The sequence below is a fragment of the Fistularia commersonii genome, chromosome 14, assembly GCF_037954325.1.
Source record: "Fistularia commersonii isolate RoL2024-O1a breed Wild chromosome 14, RoL_Fcom_v1.0, whole genome shotgun sequence".
NCBI classification, from domain to species: domain Eukaryota; kingdom Metazoa; phylum Chordata; class Actinopteri; order Syngnathiformes; family Fistulariidae; genus Fistularia; species Fistularia commersonii.
In genome coordinates, this window is record NC_141297.1 from 15,126,873 (window position 1) to 15,152,354 (window position 25,482).

Genomic DNA, 25,482 nt, shown 5'->3' on the forward strand with positions numbered 1-25,482 from the left:
TTCAGGGCACAGTCGATGAAAATCTTTTTTTTTTTTTTCTCCCCACAAAATGTTTGTGTAGCAACCAAAGATGTAGTTGAGGTTAGGGGAGAAAAGATGACATGAAAGGGTAAATCCAAAGCTCAGTGAATGAGAAATGGCCCAGCAGAGGGATTTCTGTGATATACACAATGTTTGGTAATAATGATGGAGGATAAGAGGAGAGAAACAGAACACACGGGGATCAGAGCGAGAAAAACCAACACTGATATATACGCTAAAATGATAATTCCCTCTTGTTGACTGATGCACAGGAATGTGCATCCTTACACACTGACACGAACAGGCAAGGTATTACTTGTGCATCTGCTTCACGAACATGAACATAGAGATTTAGCATTAATCTCGGTTACTCCCTCTGATGAATCTAAAAACAAACACGGCAGTCACACACTCGTTGCCAAGCAACAGCAATGCTCGCTTGATCAGTAGCCTCTGAAACACAGAGGAAGTCAAAAGATAGCCGGGAGCCCAGCGGGGTGTTGACTGGTGAAAGGAGAAGCCTACAGGGCGGCACAACATCCCTGGATATGTCAATCATCGGACCGGCTAATACACACTGACAGATACAAACACACACACACGCACACGCTTGGGGTCATCAAGAAGCGTCAACCGGGAATGGGACATTGGTTGAAAGTACCCGGCCCCTGCTAAGCACACTGTCTGTGAGCCTTATGGGCAAACACATAATGTGTTGGTTGTTTTTTTTTGTAAGTGCAACACAGTTTAAGTTACCTCAGCAAGAATATTTTCAGATTTCCAATAAAAAAAGATACATTCCTGAAAATACTTCAGTGAAAAACCATTGGCCAATATGTTAAGGAACTTTACCTGGAGAATTATTTTGGTATAGTAGTGACTGTTCAGGATTTAGCTGTGGTGATACAGCAAAAAGTCCTTGGTAGTTGTGAGTGAACAGGAAGAAGTGAATAAGGTTAGATCAGGGGTGGCTACACTTTTTCACCTTGTGAGCTATTTTTCAAATGACCATGTGAAAATGATCTACCTCCACTAAAAAAGCTGATTATATATTCATTTGTATATCTAATGAGTATATTTAACACAATAAATGTTTGTGGATCTTGCATAACTGCATGAACCCTTATGGCACACTACAACAGAGTACTTTTTTGGTAAAAACCTTATTCTGATGACTTGAATGGAGTCAGCAGCATAGTTGAAGTTAACTGTGAGAAAATGACTACAGTCCTGACAGCTGGGATTTTAGTTCCTTCACCTTTCTCCTCCTCAGCTCACTTTTCGGAAGAAGGTTAGCGCTGTAGTTTTTAAGAACAGTCTGAAAATGCCGCTCCACATTTCCCTTTTTCGGTATCGCAATGGCAGACTGGCAGATGAGGCAAATGCACTTTGAAAATGACAAAGTAAAAAAAAATTCCACCTCACATTCTGTAATGAAGTGATACATTTTTGTCTTTTTACTTGGTCCAGCTCCACCACTCATATTTATACTCATAAGTATAGAAGACATAAATTGGAGGCTAACTCGCTAGCTTGCTCGAACGCACCGTTATGTGCACATGCGCAGTGACGCCCGTGTCAGAAAAGGTCAGATTGCACAGACCGACTGTCAGTCTAGTGACAAATTTCACAATCAGGATGATAGGCTGACATCTACGTTATAATGCCATGCGATCTACCCACCTTTGAGATCAACCGGTAAATCGCGATTGACGTATCAGGCATACCCGGGTTAGATGGAGGCAGATATATTTGCGGTGTCAACCCCAGAAAGGAACGGTCAAAAGGAAGAGAAGAAGACAAGGAAAAAATATGCTACAAAGTTTTTGAAAGAAGAGAGTTCTCAATCTTGTCCTGCGACTGCACAAAAAAGGCATTGTCATAAAACAGAAGAATGTGTTAAAATGAAATTATGATTTTCGAAGTGATCACTGCACAGCTAGCCGATGTCTGTGCTCAGTTTGTCAAATGGCAGCATATTGAAACAAGTGAGAATAACCCACTTCAAACAACTTTCTGTCCTCTCAGCGATTGTAGTTGCTTCATTTCACAGTAGGTTGGCATCACTGATTCTTGTTGTTGTCTCAGTAAACCCTTAGAGACTCCCTGTGATGAAGAGTGCACATACCATGCTTATTCCTTACATCCCCTGGAGGCTATGCACGAGTCTCTGTAGAGCACGGTAGAACACACTACTGGTCTTTAACTCACATTTAAACACTATTTTAGTATTTCTGGGGTTTTAGAAACAAGGTCCTCAGATTGTCTTCCTGAAACTAGTTTCTACTGGTCGCCAGCAACCTGTCAGTCAAACATCAGAAACACGAGCAGAAATCTGACTTAAAGCTTGGAACTATGTAGCTTTAGTTTCCATGTTTCCAATGAATACAACAATTTCAAGGATTAAAAAAGGTATTTAGAATTTTTCTGTCATCCGTTAAATAAATCATCACCACTGCAGGATCCCCGCTTACGGTTTTATAGTTGTGTTTAATTCAACCACCACAATGCCTTAATAATCCAATTCAGAAACAAGCTAAGTCCCACAAAAAATATCTACAACCTGTTATAACCAAGGTCTAAATCCCTAATTACTCACATACAGTAAAATATATTTAAACATATATAATATTCAACTCCTGATGGTTGCTGGTGGTCTGATGAATAATATTTCTAATTTTCTCTTTCACAACAAACTGACTATCCACTTTCAAGCAAACTTTTCCATAAATATCCAGCAACCAATTAGACATTTATTTATGATAATAAGTGCCTTTAACCTTAAAAATCTAATATGATATACGCAGTTTGTATCGAAAGGAAAGAGGAAACAGAGGTCTCACGAGCAGTTGTTTGTGAGAATAAACAACAACAAACTGCTTCCTGCACCACGATATAGCAGACTGCGGATGATGCAATGTAGCCGCGTCTTAATCTATTTGTCTTGTTTACACCCCGGAGTCTCTCCTATAGTGCAAGATAGTGAAAGAATATAGTGAAAAGCCTTTAACGCCACCTCTAATGTGAGTTTTTCATTAATGAGGGAGACTGCAACCACTTAAAGGAGTATCTTGACTGATGGGCTCTGCAGCCCCAGTATCTGACTTTATACAGCTCATATTATAGTGTAACACCACCTACAATGCTGGACAAACAAAGTACATATAGTATACTGTAGCTGTAGGGGCCCAAAGCGATATTTAATATGTAAGATCCAGAATACAGTCAGGCACTTACAGTCAGCATTTTTTTTTTTCATAAATATATTTAAAAAAATATTAGAAGCTCTAAATCTTAGCTATAAATACATCATCTTGTCAACCCAGATGTTACATTTGTTAAAGTTTTACAGCAAAAGCTGTTTTGTAAACCCGTATCCAAATGATGCATTGGTCAACCATATCCATCCAGGTTGTCGACCCCAACACTGCAACCTGTGTTGTAGGCTGAATTTTTCTTCCACAAAAATTTAACCTTATTTCAAAAGCTCACAGTCTTAGCCCAACAACTGTACTTGGGCAGTATTAAAATCCACTCTTCTGCTATACATGCTATGAAGAGTACTTCAACTTGAGTGCATATCAAGCTGATTTAGAATCCTTAATTAACGAGCAACTCAACTTCCTTCTCAGAAAGTATTTGCTACTATTGATTCATCCCCGTCTGCCGTCTATCAAATACAATCGGACTGATAAGTAGGATTAATTCGAAGAAAATACTTGCAAAGTTTTTGAGGAAAGAACACTTTTGGCAAGCAGATGACACTGCAGTCAGAGCAGGGAGCAAGTGGAGGAAAATCTAGAGAGGTGGAGGTATGCACGGCAAAGGAGAGGAACGAAGGTTAGCTGCAGCAAGACAGAATACATGTGTGCAAATGAGAGGGACCCAAGTGGAACAGTGAGGTAACAGAAGGTGGAGGACTTCCAGTACATCGGGTCAAAGAGCTGAAGAGTTATTTGCAAGCATGTTGGAACGGGTGGAGAAAATGTCAGGTGTGATGTGTAATAACAGACAGTGGCACTGAGGAATAAGAAAAGAAAACAGATGAAAATGTTGATGTTTTCTATGGGAATGACAAGGATGGGTAAGATCAGGAATAAGTCCATCAGAGGGACATCCCATGTTAGATGTTTTGGAGATAAAGAGCGCCTCACCGTGATGTATTTGACATGCACAGAGAAGGGATGGTGAATATATAGGTCGAAGGATGTAGCGGTTGAAACTGCCAGGCGGGAGGACTGGAGGAAGATCAAAGAGGAGCTTTATCGGTGGAGTGAAAGAGGACATGAAGTTAGTCGGTGTGAGAGAAGAGGATGCAGAGGACAGCGTTAGATGGAGGAAGTTACCGCGCCGACCACTGAAGGGGAAAAGTTCTTACTTTTTGCAAGTAAGACAGTGTTTTAAAATTGAATTTCATGTATCTACTGGACAACTAATCATATATACGTGATACAAAATGAATAAATAATGTAAAAGTTCTCTGAAAGCAAGAAGTCTCGGCTGGAAATCCATTAATCTCTATATCACCTGTAATCATTTTTTTTCTGGTTTATGAAGTACAAGGAAGAAAGAGGTGTATCACAGAAATGTTTCCTGACCGTCTCTATTACCCTGAAAGGTCATATTGAGTCATCACTTAATCATGTTGACACTCAGCAGCGTGCGGCCAGGGATGTAAACAGGAAGCTGAGGAAGTGAAACATTTTAATAAATGAATCTTGTCTCTGTTCTCTCTAACCTGATACCATGGCTATAGTTCACTTGTATATTGTTTCCTCTTTCAATGCATATGATTGGTCCACCCCATTGTCCTCTTCCTCCCTCTCATCTGTCATCCCCGCTCTCACACCACTTCCTCTGAGCAAACACACACAGCCTCAGACAGGCTGGCATTAGGTCCAGCATGTTTATTCATCAGCTGTAGATGTCGTGACGACTCTTCCACAACAAGCTGTCTGACATTCTGCTTATACATATGAAAAAAAACATGCACACATGAATGCGTACAGCGAAGAAGCCGTTCCCACAAAAAAAAAAAAAAAAAACAACCGCTATCCTGCTGGCTGCGTACATGAAAACTACAATCTCGGGACAAAGTCGGTGTGATAGTTATTCATGTTCGATCCGAGCCAAGCACTGGTTTCAAGTCACTCATCTTGGCACCGCTCAGCCTTAATCACAAGTGAAGAGACACTCAAGCTGCTTTGCAGTCAAAAGAAAAGCTTTTCCAAAATGAGCAGCTAATTAGTTAATTTCACCACTTCAGATAAACAGGTTTTTTGTCGTCTTATGGGAGTATCAAAGTGCCCGCATCATGCATTTTTAGCAGTTCTTGATGAGGTTATGTAAAGTTTTCTGTGAGTCTGGTGTGGTGAAATGTAAAACATGTGGAAACCAAGGGAATATGTGTGTTTCAGGCACGGAAGCAGGCTGTTTACATCTACAACACCAATGTAGTAAACTTGAACTCAAACATTTATTTCCAGCCACACCTTTACATATTTATCGTCTCATGACCAATTTGAATATTGGGTCCTTCATCTATGTCTCACACAGTTGCTTGAGACACACACACTGTCAATGGTAAATGGTCTCCACTTATAGTTAGGCCCAGAAATATTTGGATATTGACACAAGTTTTGTTATTTTAGCTGTTTATGAAAATCAATGTGGGCTTAAAGTGCAGACTCCCAGCTGTATTTTGATAGTATTCATATCCGAATTGGAATTAGGAATTACATCGCTTTAATACGTGGACACCTCTTTTTCAAGGGACCAAAAGTCACTGGACAATTGACTCAGAAGGCTAAAAAAAAACCAAGGCTGCACAGGCTCTTCCCTCGGTAACCTGTCACCAATTAAGCAGTTACAAGGTCTAGAGTTGATTCCAGGTTTGGTGTTTGTATTTGCAAGTTGTTGCTGTGAACACACAACATGCGGTCAAATTAGCTCTCAATGGAGGTGAAACTGACCATCCTGAGGCTGAAAAAAAGAAAAAAATCCATTAGAGAGATAGCAGAGATGTGGCCAAACAGATTTGACAGAAAAAAAAGAGTGCAATGGTGAGCTTGGGAACTCTAAAAGGCCTGGATGTGCACCATGGATGTCCATGGTGAAGAAAAACCCCCTCACAACATCCACTCAAGTGAAGAATACTCTCTAGGAAGTAAGTGTATCAGTATATAAGTCTACCATGAAGATGAGAGTAAATTATTAATCATTAATCAGCCATTATTCAAGCCATTAATCAGCCTCAAAAATAAAAAGGCCAGAATTGATTTTTCCAAAAAAACACCTGAAGAAGCCAGCCCAGTTCTTGAATGACATTCTTTGGACAGACGAGACTCAGATCAACCTGTGCCAGGATGATGGGAAGAAGAAAGTTTGGAGAAGAATTGGAGCAGCTCATGATCCAAAGCACACCACATCTTCTGTAAAACATGGTGGAGGCAGTGTGATGGCATGGGCATGCATGACTTCCAATGGCACTGGCTCACTTGTGTTTATTAATGATGTATCAAAAGACAGAAGAAGCCAGATGAATTCTGAAGTGTAAGGGGATATACTTTCTGCTCAGATTTAGCCAAATGCCGCAAAGTTGATTGGACGGCGCTTCACACTACAGATGGACAATGATCCAAAACAAACCGCAAAAGAAACCCAGAATTTTTTTGAAGCAAAGAAGTGGAATAATCTGCAATTGCCGAGTAAATTACTAGATCTCAACCCAAGCAAGCATCCATTTCACTTGCTAAAGACAAAACTTAAGGCAGAGAGACCCACATACAAGCAATAACCGAATACAGCTGCAGTAAAGGCCTGATAAAGCATCACAAAGGAGGAAATCCAGCGTTTGATGATTCCCACCGGTTCCAGACTTCAGGCAGTCATTGCCTGCAAATGATTCTCAACAAAATATTGAAAAGTAACATTTACTTTGGGTTATGTTTATTTGTCCAATTACTTTTGAGCCCCTGAAATGAGGAGCGTTTGTATAAAAATAGCTACAATTCCTACATGTTTAAATATGTATTTTTGTTCCATTCCATGACTTGAACCTTAAAGTCTGCACTTCAATTCAGTTGCAGTTTTTTCATTTCAAATCCAATGTGGTGGCATGCTGAGCCCAAATCATGAAAATTGTGTCACTATCCAAATATTTCTAGGCCTAACTGTATATAGCTTGCCATTTCAAAATGATGAACACCGCATTCATTCTTTACAACCATTCATCCATTCACACACTGACTCACACACCATCGGGAGGCAGCTGGAATTTCAGTGCCTTGCCCAAGGACACTCCAATCAAATCCTGGTCAAAATAGCTTTCATCAGAAAAGATCCTGTAGGTGTTCAGCTGAACTTCTGTTACTAGACTGCAAATGGTACTCTTGTTTTCAAACTCGGAATAACATTACAATCACACAGACTTGTGCACACACACACATAAAGAAGGACTGAGCAAATGCAGGTAAATACTTGTATTCATCTGTAACACATTCTTACCTTGCTGCACCGTGGTGACCCCCATGGAGGGCTGACCCAGACTGGCTCTCGGCTCCCATTTCCCCTCATCGGGATGATAAATCTCCACTGAGGCCTGCGGGGTCTGTTGTTGATTCATGCCCCCCAGCACCATCACTTGGCCCCTCAGCACCACAGCTGCCGCTCCAGCACGAGCAGTGGGCAGAGGTGGCAGCTGACTCCATGTTTGACTCTCCACATCCAGGACCTCAACACTGTCCAGAGGCATGCCTGTCTCACTGCAGCCCCCCAGGACATAGATCAGGCCAGCATGGTAAACGGGGGTGCAGTAGACACGGCGCTGCGACATGGGGGGGAACTGCTCCCAGTACAGGGACTTGACAGGGCTCACCGCCATCTCCAGCACGGGCATGTCTCCGGGACAGAGAGGAAGGGACGCACCATCACACACCACGGTGGAGGTGAGGCGGGGGGGATAGGTAAGGGAAAGGGGGGGGATGGGGGAGGGCGCACCTGAACGAGAGTGAGGAAAACAAGCCGATACACAAGCTTGTTCTTGTCTCGTTGAGTGATCGCCACAGAGGGACGAGCACTGGGGGAAGGGGTGAGAGAGTGAAAGACAAATAGCAGAGGGAGGATTCGAGCAGGGCAGAGGTGAGTGAAGGACTGGACAGAATAGGGAAAAGGAAGGAGTGAGGATATGGGGAGAGTGAAACTCACTCCTCGGCCAGATATCTCAACTCCCTCTCTATTCAAATGTTTTATTCACACATCTGTTGGTGTTTTCAAGCAGCTAAGCCACATGTCCTTCACATCCACTTGTTTCTTTCTCTCCGGACTTCTTCGTTCCATCGTTCATCGATGCATCCACCTGGGAGGTTATTTTGGTTACAATTTTGGAGGTAGAGTATTCCTGGGATGTCTCAGGGCTTATAAAATTCCGGATGAATTGCAAAAGTGAACGGTGTCATCCCAACTCAAAGATCAAAGAGGTTTTAAAGACAAGTGACCTCCGTCACTGTCCTGATAGTTTGAGGAAAAGCCTTTACAACGTCATCAAACAAAAGGCCATTTTTTTAGGGTTCGACTCCCTCAACCTGCTCCCCAGTTTCTCACCAGTGAATGGTGAGAAACCGTAGATGTAGCAATGTCTCTGAATGAACTTTATGGGAGTGTAATGCCTGCAAGACTGTTGAATCTGAAAGATTTCCAGCCTTAATTAAAGCGGAAGTAGAAATCCCAAGGTAGTTTTCGATGACTCGCTGGCAGGCACCGTCTGAACCACGCACTTCACAGCTTCCTGGGAAATTCGGAGAGGGTTAGGGTCCCTTGGAGAGGTCTTACCTAGAGGGGAACACAGAAATACGGGTTTAGATGTGGAATCGCAATGAACTCTGGCAAAATCTGATCCAATACCACTGAGCAACAGTAACAGCCCAGAAGATGCAAATGAACCATGAGGCCAGTATCAATTAATGCAAATTATTTCAAGACATAACAACATAAAAATCCACATGGCTTTGGTTTCTCGAGCAGCGATGTTTCCTGGACTCTCAGGAAGTGAAAAAAAAATCTTGGATCTCAACGGGACCCAATGCTTAAATACAAAAAAAAAAAAAATGTGGTCAAGACAAATGCGCACATTACAATGGGCAGTTTGAAATTCATTTGAATAGCTTATCTACATTTAGCCCATAACAGGCCTGCATAAAACAGGAATTGCTTATCTGTGTTATACTTGAGCTGTATGGATTCGATATGATAAACCAATGGAAAAAAAAAAAAAAATTTTAGAATGGTCATGCATTAAAGTTACAACATTCAACAATATTTGATTTATAGATAAAAGTTATTTTTTTAAATGTGTCCTGATTTACTGCTACAGTTTCTGTATGCAACACCAATTTAGGATCAGATAGTTTAATCCAAACAGCTCTGAAAGTGTTGTGCAATTCATATCATAATCACACTGTGAACAGGAAAAATGAGGCTCTTGGGTGGTTGGTTTCGATGTTAAGTTCAATTATACATTTGGATGTGGCACCGATCCACACATTCAGTGTCATCATCCATTCATTTCAGGAAACTGTTGCACCTGCAGAAAAGCATTTAAACTGAGTATCCTGAAATTTGGAGAAGCACACTATTTTCTACTGGGGGAAATACAATGACTTTTTATCAAAATATTTTTGTACCGGTACCAGAAAGCTCATATGTTTTCCAATCAGAGCACTTCTCTGCCAGGTTTATTGCAACTTTTTTATTTTGTCTTTTTGAACAGTGAAATTAAGTTCATTTATCATTCATGCAAATGATTAAAGAACAATATTTAAAGAATCAACCAGAGAGCTCTTCAAAACAATAGTAATAAACAGTGTAATGGAGTGGGAAATGCTGATTAGAATCAGTTATGAAGAAGACACACAAACAAAGACACATTCCTAAAAAAAAACCTTTCACTCCCTCTATTAAGAAAGTAGTCACAAATATCTGTATCCAAAATTTATCCCGCCATTGCATCAATGGTATATAGAGACAGCATTAATAAATTGACTGACACACAGAACTTTAGCGAAATAAAACTTGTCAACCTGATGAGAAACACAAATTAGTGCAACTTCTTTTCCAGGAGCATTTAAGCTTAAACAATTGTGTTTGATGTGGAAATAATATAAGATTTAGTGCTGAAAACACATTATGTTTTTCAGGGGGTAAGAGGGAAAAAAAGTCTCTTTTGTGAGGTATAAAGTATCACCAATGTCAAAGATTCAACTGCAGGATCATTCCAACAGACTGCATGTCATTGTGTGTTTTTCAAGTGACCCACAAAGAACGCTCAGGCAAATAGCAAGTCTGAGACAGCTCGTTTTGAAATGATGGTTTTGCATGTTCAAAATGTGGAGAGGTTTTAGGGTGGAAAGTGGGACGACAGCAGGTGCAATGAGAAGCATGAGCATATGGAAGTGAGAGCTACGGCAAAGAAATCTCAGTAGTCACCGAAAAAACTTTGATAAGTGAAGGAGACATAAACGGAGCATTGCAAGATTATGAAAAATGAAGGAAACATGTAGAAATTCCAAATATTTAATCATTGCTAAATAAAACCAGTGGGACAGTCTGCCTACGTTGCATCAGGCGTTTAAGGACACCCGGGGTGTACAAGCCTGTGCATGTGCTTACATCTAATTTCTCGCCACAATGACAGCTGGAAAGATTATCTCAATCCCTTCAAATCTATTGTATACAGATGTAGTGACAATCACTGTAATTACATTGAGGCTTCTTAATACTTCCACTGCATATTATAAATTAACATATTTTCATTTTCTCTTTCCCGGGGGCTCTGCAGGCTGGATCAACCACTATATCGAAGTATTTTTATATAGACTCCATTGACCGGGTATGTGAATATACACAGTGTCACCTAATGATGTTTACATGTGTTTACACATCACATACACACCCTTTAATAAATGCTCCAGACTATGGGGTGCAGTAAGTATTGATGTGATGTGGCACCTGTACATCTTTGTGCAACCTTTTGTACATCTTTGAACAATTTCAGAAAGTTCATAGTGGAGAGCTACTTAGCACCAAACCAGTAGCGCCTCACATCAGGTCGGAGCTGGTATAAACTGCAAAGTCTTTGACCCAAGTATAAATTATAACAATTATATAAATTGTTGTTGCATGATGTAAAAATACACACACACACACACACACACACACACACACACACACACACACACAAGCAGGTTCCACCAGTCAATATATAACTTAATGCCATGTTCCCTTTCACCTCCTTTGAATTTCCTACACATTTTCAAACACCCACAACAGAACCATTCACAAACAACTTGCTAATTGAAGCATTGGATTTAGGATCTGAGTATATCCAGGAGCAAAGTCTGAGGTACTGACAGACTAAGAGTTGATCAGCATTAACTTGTGATCAGTTTGGAAGTCCCAAGTCGTATCCAGACAAACTATCCAGTGAGTAAAACATGTCAAAATGTTTTGTCCATTTTATTGCAGGAGGGTGATTCTGGTTGTAACAGGTATCAGCCCAGGATAACAACAGTTCAGGCTCTTTGTAAGATGTACATTTCCTCTACGTACAGGAATATTCTTAAAATAGTCTTATCCTTCCATCTGTTTATACTTCTTGGCAAGAATCTCGTTTCTTTCTCTGACATCAGTGTGAGGCAAGAAGGTGCTGACTCCAAGTTCCCTCTGCATTTCCTGCACCACACACAGCACTTGGGGTGTCCCCCTTTTCAATAAATCCTTTTTAAGCTTTTATCCTCCGCCTTTCAAGAGCAAATTGCTCTACATTCTTTCTGGTGAGTGTGTCATCATAAAAATCACTGTGCCAGGACAACTGTCCCGAGTGCCCCCACCTTCAAACAGGTTTTGCCCCAAAACCTATTTGTGACTTGATGAAGGGAATTAGGCCGACCTCTAAAAACCCAGTAGTCATATATTATATGCCTTTGAAAGGGTGTCTGGCTTTGACGCAATAGAGACAAACTCTACCAAGCACTTTTTGAAAGCAAGAGCATTCATATATGGCCCTCAGGGCAAAACTTGTATAGTTGTATTTAGGTTTATTCAATAAGCAATGCAGCCACCTCCGCCTTACTTCACTTGTACATGATGTTATACTTGTGCACATTGTTGTACATATAAATGCATCTGAACATGAATGGAGACCTTTTGCACAGGCATACAACAGATGTATACTACATAAAAAACATAGCTCAGTCCATGTATCACAATATGTCTGTCAGGTCATATTGGCAGCTATAACCAATTGGGGTTTCAATGTCAATGTCAAAATGCACAATTCCGCAAGCTTAGCACAGTTTGTGTGTGTGTGTGTGCTTGTGTGTTTGAAGACCGAACAAAGGCAAAGAGCCAGCGACAATTGGCCTAAGATTTGTTAGTTGTTGCAGGGAAGGATTGTGTCACTTTGATCGGCTGATCAAATTATTTGATTGATATGAACGCACTTCATGGAAGGAGTGATGAGATGTATTCTCAATAATTGAAATACAAGAGATAATTAGAGCAGCCATACAATGTCAAAGGGCTTTAGTGGATTTAAAAACACATACAAAAAGGGATCTGAATCATATAATAACAAATCAACCTATTTTATTCCCATTTATATCACAGTAGAATTGTTTATTTCTGCCTTATTTTATTTCTTTAATGATTCATGTGCAAATAAAGCAAACCAAAATAGCAGCAGATAAATCCAAAACGCTGGAGTATTCCTAATATTCAGTGTTTGTGATAGATAGCAAAATATTGTGAGACACCTTGCAGAATGTAGTTTCAGGGATTTTTTTTTTTTCAGCACACAAAGTACACTTATCAGCTGATAGTTCTCCCGTGAGACAGCTGGAGCAGCAGCAGCATAAACCTCCAGAGAAATGGCTCATTCCAGGCCTACCAGATTCATTAAGCCGCTGCTGCTAGGAAGATTATGAGGACAGCTGGAATTGCTGCTTTGTGAAGGTCTAGAAGTGTCAAGCGTACTTGCAATTACTCATGATTAAAATAACACAAAACATTTTTAAAATGCTGAAATGTTGGCCAATGTAAACAGGCGAGGACTGGAAGTGCTGTGCCGCTGGAATCCCGGTGTGTCATATACTGAATCCTATGACCGGGAAAGGAGAGTTATTGGGAACAATGAGAGCCGAGACAGAACAGTTCTTGTTTGAATGTAAACGTTAATAAAAAGTCAGTAGAAATGAAAATAAAATAAATATTTGAGGTGAAGGAGATGATGCTGGAATATATGGATACAGTGGTGCCGACTGGCCTATTTTTGAATCGCAAAGTTAGAAAAAAGAGGCAAGGGAAGCTAACTACGCAAAAAGGATAAACCACACGATACACCACTATTCCTTGGATAAAAAGTGTTTTCTTTTCATACTTAGGCTTTTTACAAAGCCACAGACTCTCTTTCATGGGTTAACTTGGAAGAATTCGATGGTTACCATAGTTCAATTGGAAAGCCCCTCTCAAAGGTCGTCATATTCCATAAACTCAAAACCTCTTTTATGTTGTTAGTTGTGTATTCACCATGTTGTAAACAAAAAAAAAAAAAAAACTTGGACTTGCAACAGCAATTTTTGAAGTGAATGCAACTTGAACTCCTATTAACCCAATGGCAGGGCGCATTGGCATCCTGCATCGCCTCGGCCAGGAAAAGGGTTCGGGTGTGAAAAACATCCCATCAATAAAGGATTTATTTTCAGAATCATTTATCATTTATTTACAAGATCGAGATGATCCAGAAGTCGCCATCTCTCTTTACGTCACTGTTTGACATGTGGATGAGAAGTTGTGAGAAAGAAGGATATTTCATTTGAAGTTTCTGTATTTCTATGCATTATATTCATTTTGATTATAATTTGACTATCATTACAAAAATGAACAGTTGGGTCACATTTGGCAGCTCATCATTGCTCTACTATTGGTTCAAATTTGAAGTAAATGAGAGACCAATCTATTCCAAATATACAACTGAAACTCATAATACACCTTCAAAAAATATGCAGAGCCTTGAACTATCACCACTCACTGGATTATGACAATGCCTTCATATGAGCTGTAGTTACATCTGTAACTTTGGAGAAGTTACACCGCCTACACCACCTATCCCTCACTCAGGAGGGCACTATCTGTGCTTTCATTGGGCAAGAGGTGAGGTTCCAGACCAGCATTTCAATCACATGTTTACAACCTTTCTCATTTGCATTCACACGTCTGGGCGATTTAGCCCTGTGGTAGGATGCACGATGCTCCGGAGGAAACTCAAGCAGACACGAGAAGAACATGCCAATGTCACGCAAAAAGTGTGTCGGAATTGAACCAGGGATCCACCATGTTGCCCCAAACATGCATGGTTTAACACCTAACGCCAATGAAAACTGTTAAAGGTAACTTAATGTTGAGTGACTAACCAATGTAACTCAAAATGCCAACCCAATATTTGCGTGGCTACTGAAAATGTAGACTGAACTCGGCAAAATTAAGTATTTTTTTAATCTGCAGAGCAATACAACAATTCATCGCCTCTCCATCTATAAACAGCAATCAGCTGTGGTAACACCAATAATTGCATATAATAGCATTATGTTTGCATGAAATGTAGCATGAAATCTCTTCAGTGAAGTGCTGATCAGTAGTGCACTAGGGCTCAATCAATAAATAATTCACAATTTTATTGACTATGAGTATAGGGAACATTATCTGTGTTTGCTGAATATCAGAAACATCACACTGGTAAAGTTCATTCGGCCTTAATTCCACAGCAGACACCTGAACACAGATAAGTCACTCCACTTGCTTCCAGGAGGTTTGTTTATCTATTATCCACTGATGTGACTTTGTGAAGAGCACCTAGATTTTACACTGTCGCCTGTTAAGTTTTAATCAGGAACACCAGTGCTACTCTGTATGTAAGCGCTAGCCTGGGGCCCCTGGGGCCCCTTTTCTTTTTGTCATCATATTCATGGTTTCCAAAGCATCCCCACAGGAATCATGAGAAAACTTTACCTTCCAGCAATAAAGCAAGGACACTGATGCGCTGAAGCACAGCATCAATACTGCGGTCTACCTTGAAGGCACATCCTGAACAAACAATTAAAAAACATAAATTTGACGAATCACAAACATTTCATAATAGCTTTAGAAATGCATCTGCACTGGTGAGCAAGGACAAGACAGCATCGAAATCTGCTGTTGATCCGATGCTGTGTGTGAACTGTATCACGCTCTCTGCATTTTAAAAAGGCAGATCTCCTATCATAACACACATGAAAATGTGTGTATGGGTGGCAGTCGGTATCCAGACAAACAGTCAGAGTCTGGTGTCCAAATTGATGTCCTCCACAAAACTCACAAATAAAACGTGATGTCCTTGCACTTTGGAGCATCACAGCTACAATTGAAGATTGCTGTATATTGTAATCACACATCATAAAAGTTTAGGTATCCATTGCAGTAAACTGTTGCTGGACATAGAAAATAAATAGTTTCAGGAGCTGCAACCTGTCAAACATCTTTAACTTCTACCAGAATTTCCAGACTATTAAGCTTGCCTGAATATAAGCCGCATCGGCTAGCTGATTGCTATCTTTGTCTTCCTCCTGCGCACTAAAACCAAGTTCATCTTCTTCTGTGTCACAATTGAACAGCCTCAGAATTTCACATTAATGTCATTGGTCTGATGTGACGAGGTTAAATGTTTTGGGTTCGATAGGCCCAAAAGATCCATAAATTACCCAGATCATTGTTTGAGTGGCAGTGTTTAAAGCATGTAAAAAATTGGCGGCTTATAGTCTGGAATTTACAGTATTTGACTGTTCTTCAATTCCTGTCAGCTTTTCCCTTCAGGGGTCACCGCAGCAAATCGACTTTCTCCATCTAACCCTATTCTCAGTATCCTCCTCTCACACAAACTACAGTTTTTGACTGTTACTGTTACTATTTTGGGAGCAGCGTCTTTGGAACCCAACATTCCTGCTTCCATTCCCGGCTCCTCCTAGTGTGTCAAAGTATTGTTGAGCAAGACACTGAACCCCTAATTGCTCCCCTGGTGCTGGTGGACAGCATGCCTATTGCTTCATCCATGATGGGTTTATTTGCAGAGAACAAATTTCCCCACGAGGATTAATAAAGGTTAAATTATTATTTGACGACTATGAAACTTTACAAGGCTTTTGGTAGGAAGTAGCCACATGCAGACGGAGCTGGTTATGCTCTCAACTTGGAAAGTGCTTTCACCCAAAAGCACATTACACTAGGAGCATTCATCCATTGATATGTACACACACACTCACATGCAGCAGATCTGCCATGCAAGGGGCGAATCAGGCCATCAGGAGCAACTTGGGGTTCAACAGTTTGCCTGAGGGCACTTAGGAATCGAACCACCAATCCTCTGATTGGATGAACACCCGCTCTACCAGCTTACCCACAGCCCCCCCCCCCCTGTATTGTAGATGTTTGATGGTTAGAGACAATGTCAAAGAGAGAATGGGATCATGGGGGGCGTTCAGGCTTAAATTAACAACATTAAAACGTCCTCTCTCATTTTACATGATTATGATTCTCCCACATAAAGAGATTATATTGTGCAGTATGATTAGTGGTCCATCTTTGAATAATAAACCATTCCCATTTGGCTGTGTTGGAGGGAAATGTCATCTTGGCCAAGGTGTCTGCTTGCCATGCGCCCTTCTGGTTAAAATATTAGATTAGCATCATAGACAAGAAGACACTGATTAGTTAATGCATTGAATTTATGACCGATAATGGGCTGGAAAAAATGCTTACTCTGAGGCAGTCCTGTAACGTGCCTCAAAGTAGCACTAAAGTATGAATAAACTTAAATTTAAAACCGACATTAACCCTGCCATTTGTCACCATATAGACATGACCATTTATAGTAATTGCTAATGTCTGTTCATTATTTCATTTTGCTGATTTTTCAGTCAGACAAGGACAGACAGAACAACCAGGCAGATTGTTCATGGAGCAAGATTTCTTGCTCTCACACTCACGTAGATTAATTTCTATTGAACCAGTGGGCAGTCACATCAAAATGTCACATAAAGATCAATAAACACCTGTTTGCTTCACAGGATTAAACAAAAACACTTGGGTTTCCGTTGCACTTGTGAACAAGGTTATCCGCATATTAAGATTGATGAAAGAAACCCTGTGCCTTATAATCTTAAATGTTGCTTTATCAATCATTTGGATTGTCAGTAAAAGCAATCTTCACTGAGTTACTCCAGCGAGTGTTCCGCCATCTGTCCTTTCGTAGTCTCTGATCTTGCTTTGTCAGACGCTTAGATTTTCTCAGAGTTTCATTTGCTTTCAACCACTAGCACACTTTTTTTTTTCATATGAAAGAGGTTTGGCAAATAGGAAACAAGTGCGCTGGAAAAGGCAGGGCTCACACATCTTTTGTCAAAAAAAAAAAAAAAGAAGCCTAGAGGTTTATGGAGGAGGTGGAGCTATTTTGAGTTTCACAAAAACTTTTCTTATTTTTTGGAGCTAAATATAACACAGATGTAACAAGACAAGCAGGTTTTCACTTGACACTTTCACGAAAGCAGTGCATAGGGAAGGTGGGAGGGAAAAACCTCGTGCAGAGTTGCTGGAAAGTTGCATAGTTTTGCATGTGAGGTTACAGGAAGACTTTGATGCATGGAAGCAATTTTACTAGAGCATCTTCATCCACATTACAATGACTTAATGCACAGCAGCCAGAAAAAGAATAAATGAGAAAAAACCTATAGTCAGAAGGAAAATCACATACCAAAAATAAATGAATGCATTTTTTTTAAGTATGTCAACACACCCTCAAAAGATTTAGCTATGACAAATCAAAACATCAACACCATAAAAGTGACAGTAAAAAAATAGGCAATAAAAAGTAGACCTTAAGACATTAGCGTGTTTTGGCCCCTTCTTTCATCTCTAAGAAATACCAGTTAAAATGAATATAACCAAATGAGAAATTAATGAAGGTAGAACTTCTAAATCCTGCAAAAAAGAAATAAACTATATATATATATAATAATATATATATAAAATATATATATAATAATATATATATTAGTGATGTCGATATAAGTATTGTCAAATATTATCAAATGATAAAGATTTATATTTATTTTTGGTGAGTTACAAATCAGCAACAAGCACTTCTCTCATATCTATCGATATATAGATAACAAATACTAATATATCTTTTTTTGTTTATTTACAAACCAAGGACAATCATTTCTCAAGCTAAAAGCTGAAACCATCAGCTCATAAACCCACAGAAGTATTTCACATATACTTATGAAGATGATGTGGTTCTGTGTGTATCGAACACAGTTGCAACATATCACTGTTTGCATGACTGTGATTTCCAGCTCTCACTGGCGCGGTTAACAACCAAATGTGCAGCGGGTGGGATGAAAATCTGCACCTCCAAATCAGAAACCACGGTTCTCTGCCAAGAAAAGGTGGGGGTGCTCTCTCGGGGTCAGACCCTACCACAAGCGGAGGAGTTCAAGTATCTCTAAAGGTCTCTTTCATGGGGGAGGGAAAGATGGAGAGGGTGTTTGTCGGGCAGATCAGTGCAGCATCACCAGTAGTGCAGACTCCGTATGGTCTGTCGTTGTGAAGAAGGAGCCGGGCAGAAAGATGAAGCTCTCAATATACCACACAACCTCATCCAAAAGGAGCTTCCTCAGCAGGGTGTCCTGACTCATCCTTAGAGACAGGGTGAGAAGCTCGGTCTCTGTACGGGCTCAGATCCTCCGGATGCTGAGGGCATCCAGAGGATCCAGGTGAGGTGGCTCGGGCATCTGGTGAGGATGCCTCCTGGACATCTCCCGGGTGAGGTGTTCTGGATATGCCCTCCATGGCAGAAGCTGCAGGAAAGACTTGGGACACTATATGGAGACAATATCTCCTAGCCTGCCTGAAAACACCTTGGAATTCCTCTAGAAGGGCCAGGCAGAGGGTGGGAAGTGTGGGTGCGCTGCTGCCCCGGCAACTTGACCCCAGATACGTGGTTAAAAAAAAGGGACGGATGAATTCATGTATAAAAACGGACACAACCACATTGAAGACATGAAAAAGAGATACACTGAAATTCTGTATTTGACTGAGACCAGCTGAGATAGAACTGGAGATATTGCTTTGGAAGCCATTAAATTAAGGTCCATACCAAATGTTCTGTAGTGATGTGAAAACATCTAACACAACCATCTAAAATTAAGTGTAACACGTTCTTTGAATTTTAAGGATGGGGGTTTTAATCCAAATGGAGTACAAATCAGCAGCTGGATCAATCAACATGGATTCCTTCTAATGTCTTTTACTCTGTCCAATTGATATTCACACAAAGTGAAAACATGTAAGTTGTTTTTAACATTAAGGAAGCACAGGACCACCGTTTATGTGGAGCCAAAGAAAAGAGGTCTGCTGCTCATAAAACAGTTGTGACAGCCGGATTTGTGTCTGGGTGATCTACGCCAACCTCCCGAGTTTTGTATCCAACAAACAGGTCAGATATGTTTATGTTTCACTTCCCATATTGCAAAACCAGAGCGCCTTGCCATGCACGGTGTGTGAGGAGAGAGTAATCTCGCCAGTTGCTCTGCATGCCCCCAAATATCCCAACCCCCTTTGTATGAATACTTTAGAGACATCAGTTTTTTTCCCTGCAGTTTCATGGGGGCAGTTTCCCCACCTACGGAACAATAAGTGAAATCCGAGTTGACTCGAGACCTGAAATAGTTTGCAACAGCTTCAGACCGTTGCCTCCCTCCTGCACCTTGACTGCTTGTTCAGCTCCCAGAATCCCACCTGAAAGTTTGATGCCATTTTTCATTCATTATTCAAACCTGACTTGCATCACATTCCAGTTTCCACCACTTACTCCCTTTGGTTTATCTTTCTGTAGGGACTCTCTTCCCTCCCTTTTCTTCACATTTGCTACATTTCGTGCATCCCGACTAAAAGTTGCACCTCAGTGCTGTTTGCATTTTGGTGCAATTTCTTTGATGGCGAAAATACACTGAAGACGTGGTGCAGAGGGTTACAGTGGTTTTCCACGTAAACCGAACATTCACGGTTCCTCCTGGCCTTGTCGAAGTGTTGTTGAGCAAAAACCCCTTCCTTCTCCCCTGGTGCTGCTCTGTAGCCGCCTTCTTTTCATGGTTCACCCATGATTTCGTAATTGCAGTGGTCAAACTTTGATGATGTTGTGCTCTGTGTACAGCTGAATGTGACAATAAAGGTCTTTTGCGTAGGAGTGTCTTCTCTGTTCAACACCTGAATAAGAGTACTCAAAATGTGCCATTTAATGTAAGAGGCACTTCTGCGACATATTGTGGTTGTTGTGCTTTCATCATTGAGTTCCCTGCATATCCAAAAAAGGAAAGGTGGGAAAAAGTAGATCAAAGCAGTTTTCTATAAATATAAAATATAGTAAAATACCACAGGCAAATGTTTTTAAGCCCTAATACAATGTCATTAGTAGTACATTAAAGAGGCTTTCAGCCTGAACAGTAGTTGAAGATAGTTTCAAGTCAAAGAAAATCCGTTTTAGTTTCAAGTCTGATTTCTTTATAATGGCAGAATGACCATGGATCTGTAACATAAATAAACATAAAAGGAAAGAAAAGGACTTTTTGTAGCTGCTGACATTTTTCTTCATCCAGGCCAACCATCTCATAACCAGGTCAGATATTAAGAAATACATTACCAGCAAAAATAGTGTGAAAGCTCCCTGACACAGTAGGGAAAAACATCATTTGCAGAGGATCAGGGGATAAATCCCCTCAAACTCGGCAAGAGAAACTCCCAGCAGGGTGTTTTGCACAATGACAGATGGGTAAGTTAGAGGAAATGACCGTGCAGCCGAGCGCAGCCAATGAGCAGCAAATTTCCATGCAAGCACACACCTCAACACGATTTGTAAAGCCATATATCAGTGCAAAGTCTTAGCAAGCTCATGCAATTTTTTTTTCTCTCTTTCCGAGCACTGTACAGCCCAAAATAATCACAGCAGATCAGACGTGCCTTTGCACAGCCTCACACCCTTTTACCGCCAAACTCTTACAGGCATTCACTTTCCCCCCAGCATTTCGTGTTCACATCCGCATCGGCTCAACTTCTGATTGAATAGATACTCCACCAGATGACCAGAGAATAAAAGGGCTTTTGAATCTTTTGTGTTGTTGCATAACAATCAGCCCTGTGACACTCACATTTGCTCAGTTTGAGTGACATGTACGAGTTTATGACAAATCCAGAGTAATGTTTATGTTTCTAAAGGGGATTGTGATGTTGCATCACAGTGGACATATTAGATGTGAAATGTTGTCATTTTGATATCCCATGTAATTTGGCAATTTTGAGGGGGAAAGTATGTCAGAAATTGGCATAAGAAATAATTACGGCTAAAAGTAAGGTCACAATAACTATCAAAATCAAATGTTTTATTTTAGTTACTCCAGTTATTACCCTGTGCCAAAGATGGGCATGAGGGGAAGCTGAACAAATCCAGCTTGTGTCACATGCTACCAGCTCCATGAAGCGGTAACAGGCTTCTCATTACAACTGGGGTAATTGATTTAAAATTATTGACCAGAGTAATCATTATAGCGTTTACACTGGTTCACACCTATAGAAAGATGACACGTTAACTGTAGAGAAAGACCTTATTTTTTAATTAAAAAAATGATAAATTACAAAGCATTTCAAGGTTGGCAGCTGATACTGACCTGGTAAAAAATATAATAAAATGACTTTCACATAAACCTTAGTTCATGTGATCCAACAGGTTTCATTCCTCTGTTTAACTTCAGCTTTTCACATTCCAATCCAGGTAATCCCACAAAAGTTGCGACCCACAGAATTGTCAGAAATGATAGACTTTCATGATATGTGTTGTTAGTAACAGTGTATTACAGTTGGAGTGAACAATAATAACAATAATAATAATAATACAATGGAAAACCAGTATACTCGAATACAGTATATAATAGGATTTTTCTTCTCTGCTATTTGAAAGCCACTGAAGAGAATTTAGAGGTCACAAGTTTAAGAGCAGCTTTAAAGATACTTCATATCAAATATTCTAAAAAAGTCAAGAGAAATTGTTCCATTAAGAGGAAAATGTCCTCAAGGTCCAGATACTTACATTGTTATTATTTCCCTGTTATTATGTCATAGGGCTGTCACAGTAATCTGTTTTATTGTTCAGAAAAATATATTACCTTTCTACTGAAACAAGGACTTTTATTTTTTCTTTACTTTCCCTACAATAACCCCAGCTCCATAACTCTATTTTACTGAACAACGGCTCTAATACGCGGTCCGGCCACACACAGCATTCTTTTGAAAGCGCTTACTATTTGTAAGTGTATTGACTTCGCTGTCTGACAACAAATATGAACAGTATATTTAACAGCTTGTTGCGAGTGAATTCAATTACCCGAGCCTGAGGCCACAGAGTAGGTTGACAAGCTTGACAATCATTTCCATCACAACCAATCACAGGGATTATATAGTCTAATTTTAGCTCCAAATGAGAAATGTTCTTCAAGGGATAATACCACCGCTTGAGCTGTATGTGAAGTGAGGTGTTTCTCAGTCATTCTGGGGCAAGAAGATAGATGTGGAGCATCTTTTCGGAGCCAGCTGTCGACGCCCGTGCAGCTGAACTCAGCATCTTCTCCAGGGATCAACATCCAAATGGACTCAACAGGATGCCTGGAGATGCTCAAGAGATTAGCTCCGCCAAACGAATCATGTCGTCATACGAACCCCGCCTGGGGCGTTCAGCTGCATGTTTTAGTGGTTCTATTTGCACAAGTCCCAACACTAGAAGTGCTGAGCTGGAGGCTCAGATAGATACAACTACAAACCGTATGTTTGATATGTGAAATATCTGACAGTCCCTGCAGCCACTCAGCTGGACACCGATGCTGTTCAGACGTGAGATTTGATTGACTACAGGTTGTAAAGTCCTGGTCAGGATGTCAAGACATTTGATTCTGAAAGTGACGGAGGCCAATGAAGGCAGCTGGGTGCACATCTTTCAACAAAATGCCCGCACGTACACTCAAATATCAGCGATTTACAGATGTCAGAATTTTTTTTTTTTTTTTTTTGCTACATACATATGTGAAAAAAGGGATCTGAGATGGAATGGGGCAGCAGCCTTGTGGAACTAATGTCAATGAGTTACGTGAGCCTGAACATCCTGTTTGGAAAGCTTCCACTCCCAGAACACCTGGATATCAAAGTATTTCCACACTCTGAACACAGCTGCCCAGCCCTGGGTGTTTCTTAAAGAAGTGCATCTGCTAAATACCTCTTCAAGTACAGTTGCGTGTGTGTGTTCGGGGAATTACTACAGGCAAAAAGGTTGCAGGGTTAGAAAAAAAATGAGAATTTTAACAATGTTATCAAAAGACACCAAAAGACGTCTAAGTAAGTCCAGGAGTGGGTGGTGGTCACAGCCAATGAGGCGTCATGAATGCAGAGAAAATGTGTTTGCATGGGAATTATCCCACCGGTCGAGGCAGACTAAATGGAATCCTCTCTCTCAGGCACACTTTTCCCATCAGTCTCACTAAGAGGCACAGCAGGCCGCTGGGTAAAGATGCCCCTGAGGTTAACTTGTCCAATCAGCCGCTTCACTTCACTGTCTCCATGGAGACCACCCCAATGACATCATGGGAAAGAGGTGTGGGGGGTTGGTACAGCGACGCAGAGCAATAAGCGCCAGTGTGGCAAACTACCGGCTACACATGACAATGTTTGTGTTTTGCCGCTTCAATCTGGATCATTTAATCTTCTTGGCCAAATCCCCTTTATCCTGCCCACAGTTTCTTTTTCTCCCTGTGATGGAGGGATACTGCCGGAAGAGTAACAAGCTTCAAAGACTAAATTTATGTCTCCTACAAACAAGATACATCAGCAAGAATCAAATTCAACAGTGACCAACAATTGGTGCAGATATTACCTTCTCATATCTATTTCTGTCATATCTATTTCTGCCAACTAAACCTCTAAACTGATGTGCTACGCAGTTTTTCAATTTTGGTTTGATTGTGTGTGTGTGTGTGTGTGTGTGTGTGTGTGCGTGTGTTTGTCTACAATGCAGTTTTATTACAGGACAGAGGAACTCAGTCATATTTTGGAATATGGACTGGTGCTCCAGCCAAATTGGAGTCTCTGGCTTGCATCTAAGCCCCATGACATCAGCAGCTGTAGTTTATGCAACGAAATCAATCTGTAAAAAACTGCTGAACATCCTTGTTAGTGGACAATATTAATGATCTCAGGATAAATGGCTTCAAGTTAGCACTTTACACTGGACTTCACATTCAAACAAGCTCAGATGGTGTCAGACCTGCCATTCGAGGCGCTAACTGGGCCATGAGGAGCAACTTGGCATCTAGTTTCTTGCCCAAGGACAGTTTGACATGCAGACAGGGAAAGCAGGGAAGCAAACCGCCAGCTTTCCAACTGGAGGGACATCCACTCTACCAACTGAGTCGCAGATATCATATTTTAGGTACCATAAAATGAAATCATGGTTGCCATAATGGTGATTATATATTGGTGCAAGGGCGATATCTGCAAACATTTATCAAATAACTGTTTTTTACCAATGTCAGATCAACAAAGGTCATATCGACAAAGAATATATAGAGACAGTCACTAACTTAACATTATTTGTATTTATTTATGTGATTGTACTTTACTATGCGGATGACTTTATTTAGGTCTTTTTTACAATTACCATGAATAATAATACAGAGCAAACAACAGGGTAATCCGTGCAGCATGGCTGCAATAACACTTGGTTAAAAAATTGAGTAAATGAAACAAGTATAACTAATTTAAAACATGATAGTGACCAGTTTTAAGCACAAGACTGACTGCTGCTTCAGGGGAACTATTCGAGAGAAGGACCCTGAGTCTCCGGTCTGATTATACCAATTCAGGTTTTTGTTGAAACCACGACAAAGGTTGGAGACAATATTGCTGTTGGGCCTCCTGGGAATCGTCCCCTGGTCTCGGAGCAGATTTTGTCAGACGATGTTTGAGTTTAAGTTTGCAGACTGAGCAGAATCAAAGTTTTTTTTTTTCCTCCCTTCACCTAAAGTTTGTCACTTTTTCTTCCCCCTGTCACCTAAGCTCCGATTTTCCGGCTCCACAGGAATTCTCCTGTCTTCTCTCCCTTGCACTATGAATGGATTGGTGAAGTCGCTCTACTCCCATCACAATAAGATATATTTTATTGTCCTGCAGGATATTTGACTCCAGCTCCAGACTCACCGACATTATCCTTACACTCCGACATAACTTTAAAACATAATCGGGTTTTATTTTTCTGGCTGACGAGCCTGCTGAGCTCACACATTC

The 25,482-nt window shown here is 40.6% G+C and overlaps 1 protein-coding gene across 2 annotated transcripts in view; it reads right to left on the reverse strand.

The window, feature by feature from the left end:
* Positions 1–25,482, reverse strand: part of klhdc8b (kelch domain containing 8B) — a 186,133-nt gene that overhangs the window by 131,074 nt on the left and 29,577 nt on the right. For both annotated transcript variants that reach the window (XM_086159355.1, XM_086159354.1), the window contains one exon: positions 7,528–8,850. In XM_086159355.1, coding sequence (XP_086015481.1) covers positions 7,528–7,918 — 391 coding nt within the window. In that variant the 5' untranslated portion in view covers positions 7,919–8,850. The remainder of the gene's footprint in view (positions 1–7,527; positions 8,851–25,482) is intronic.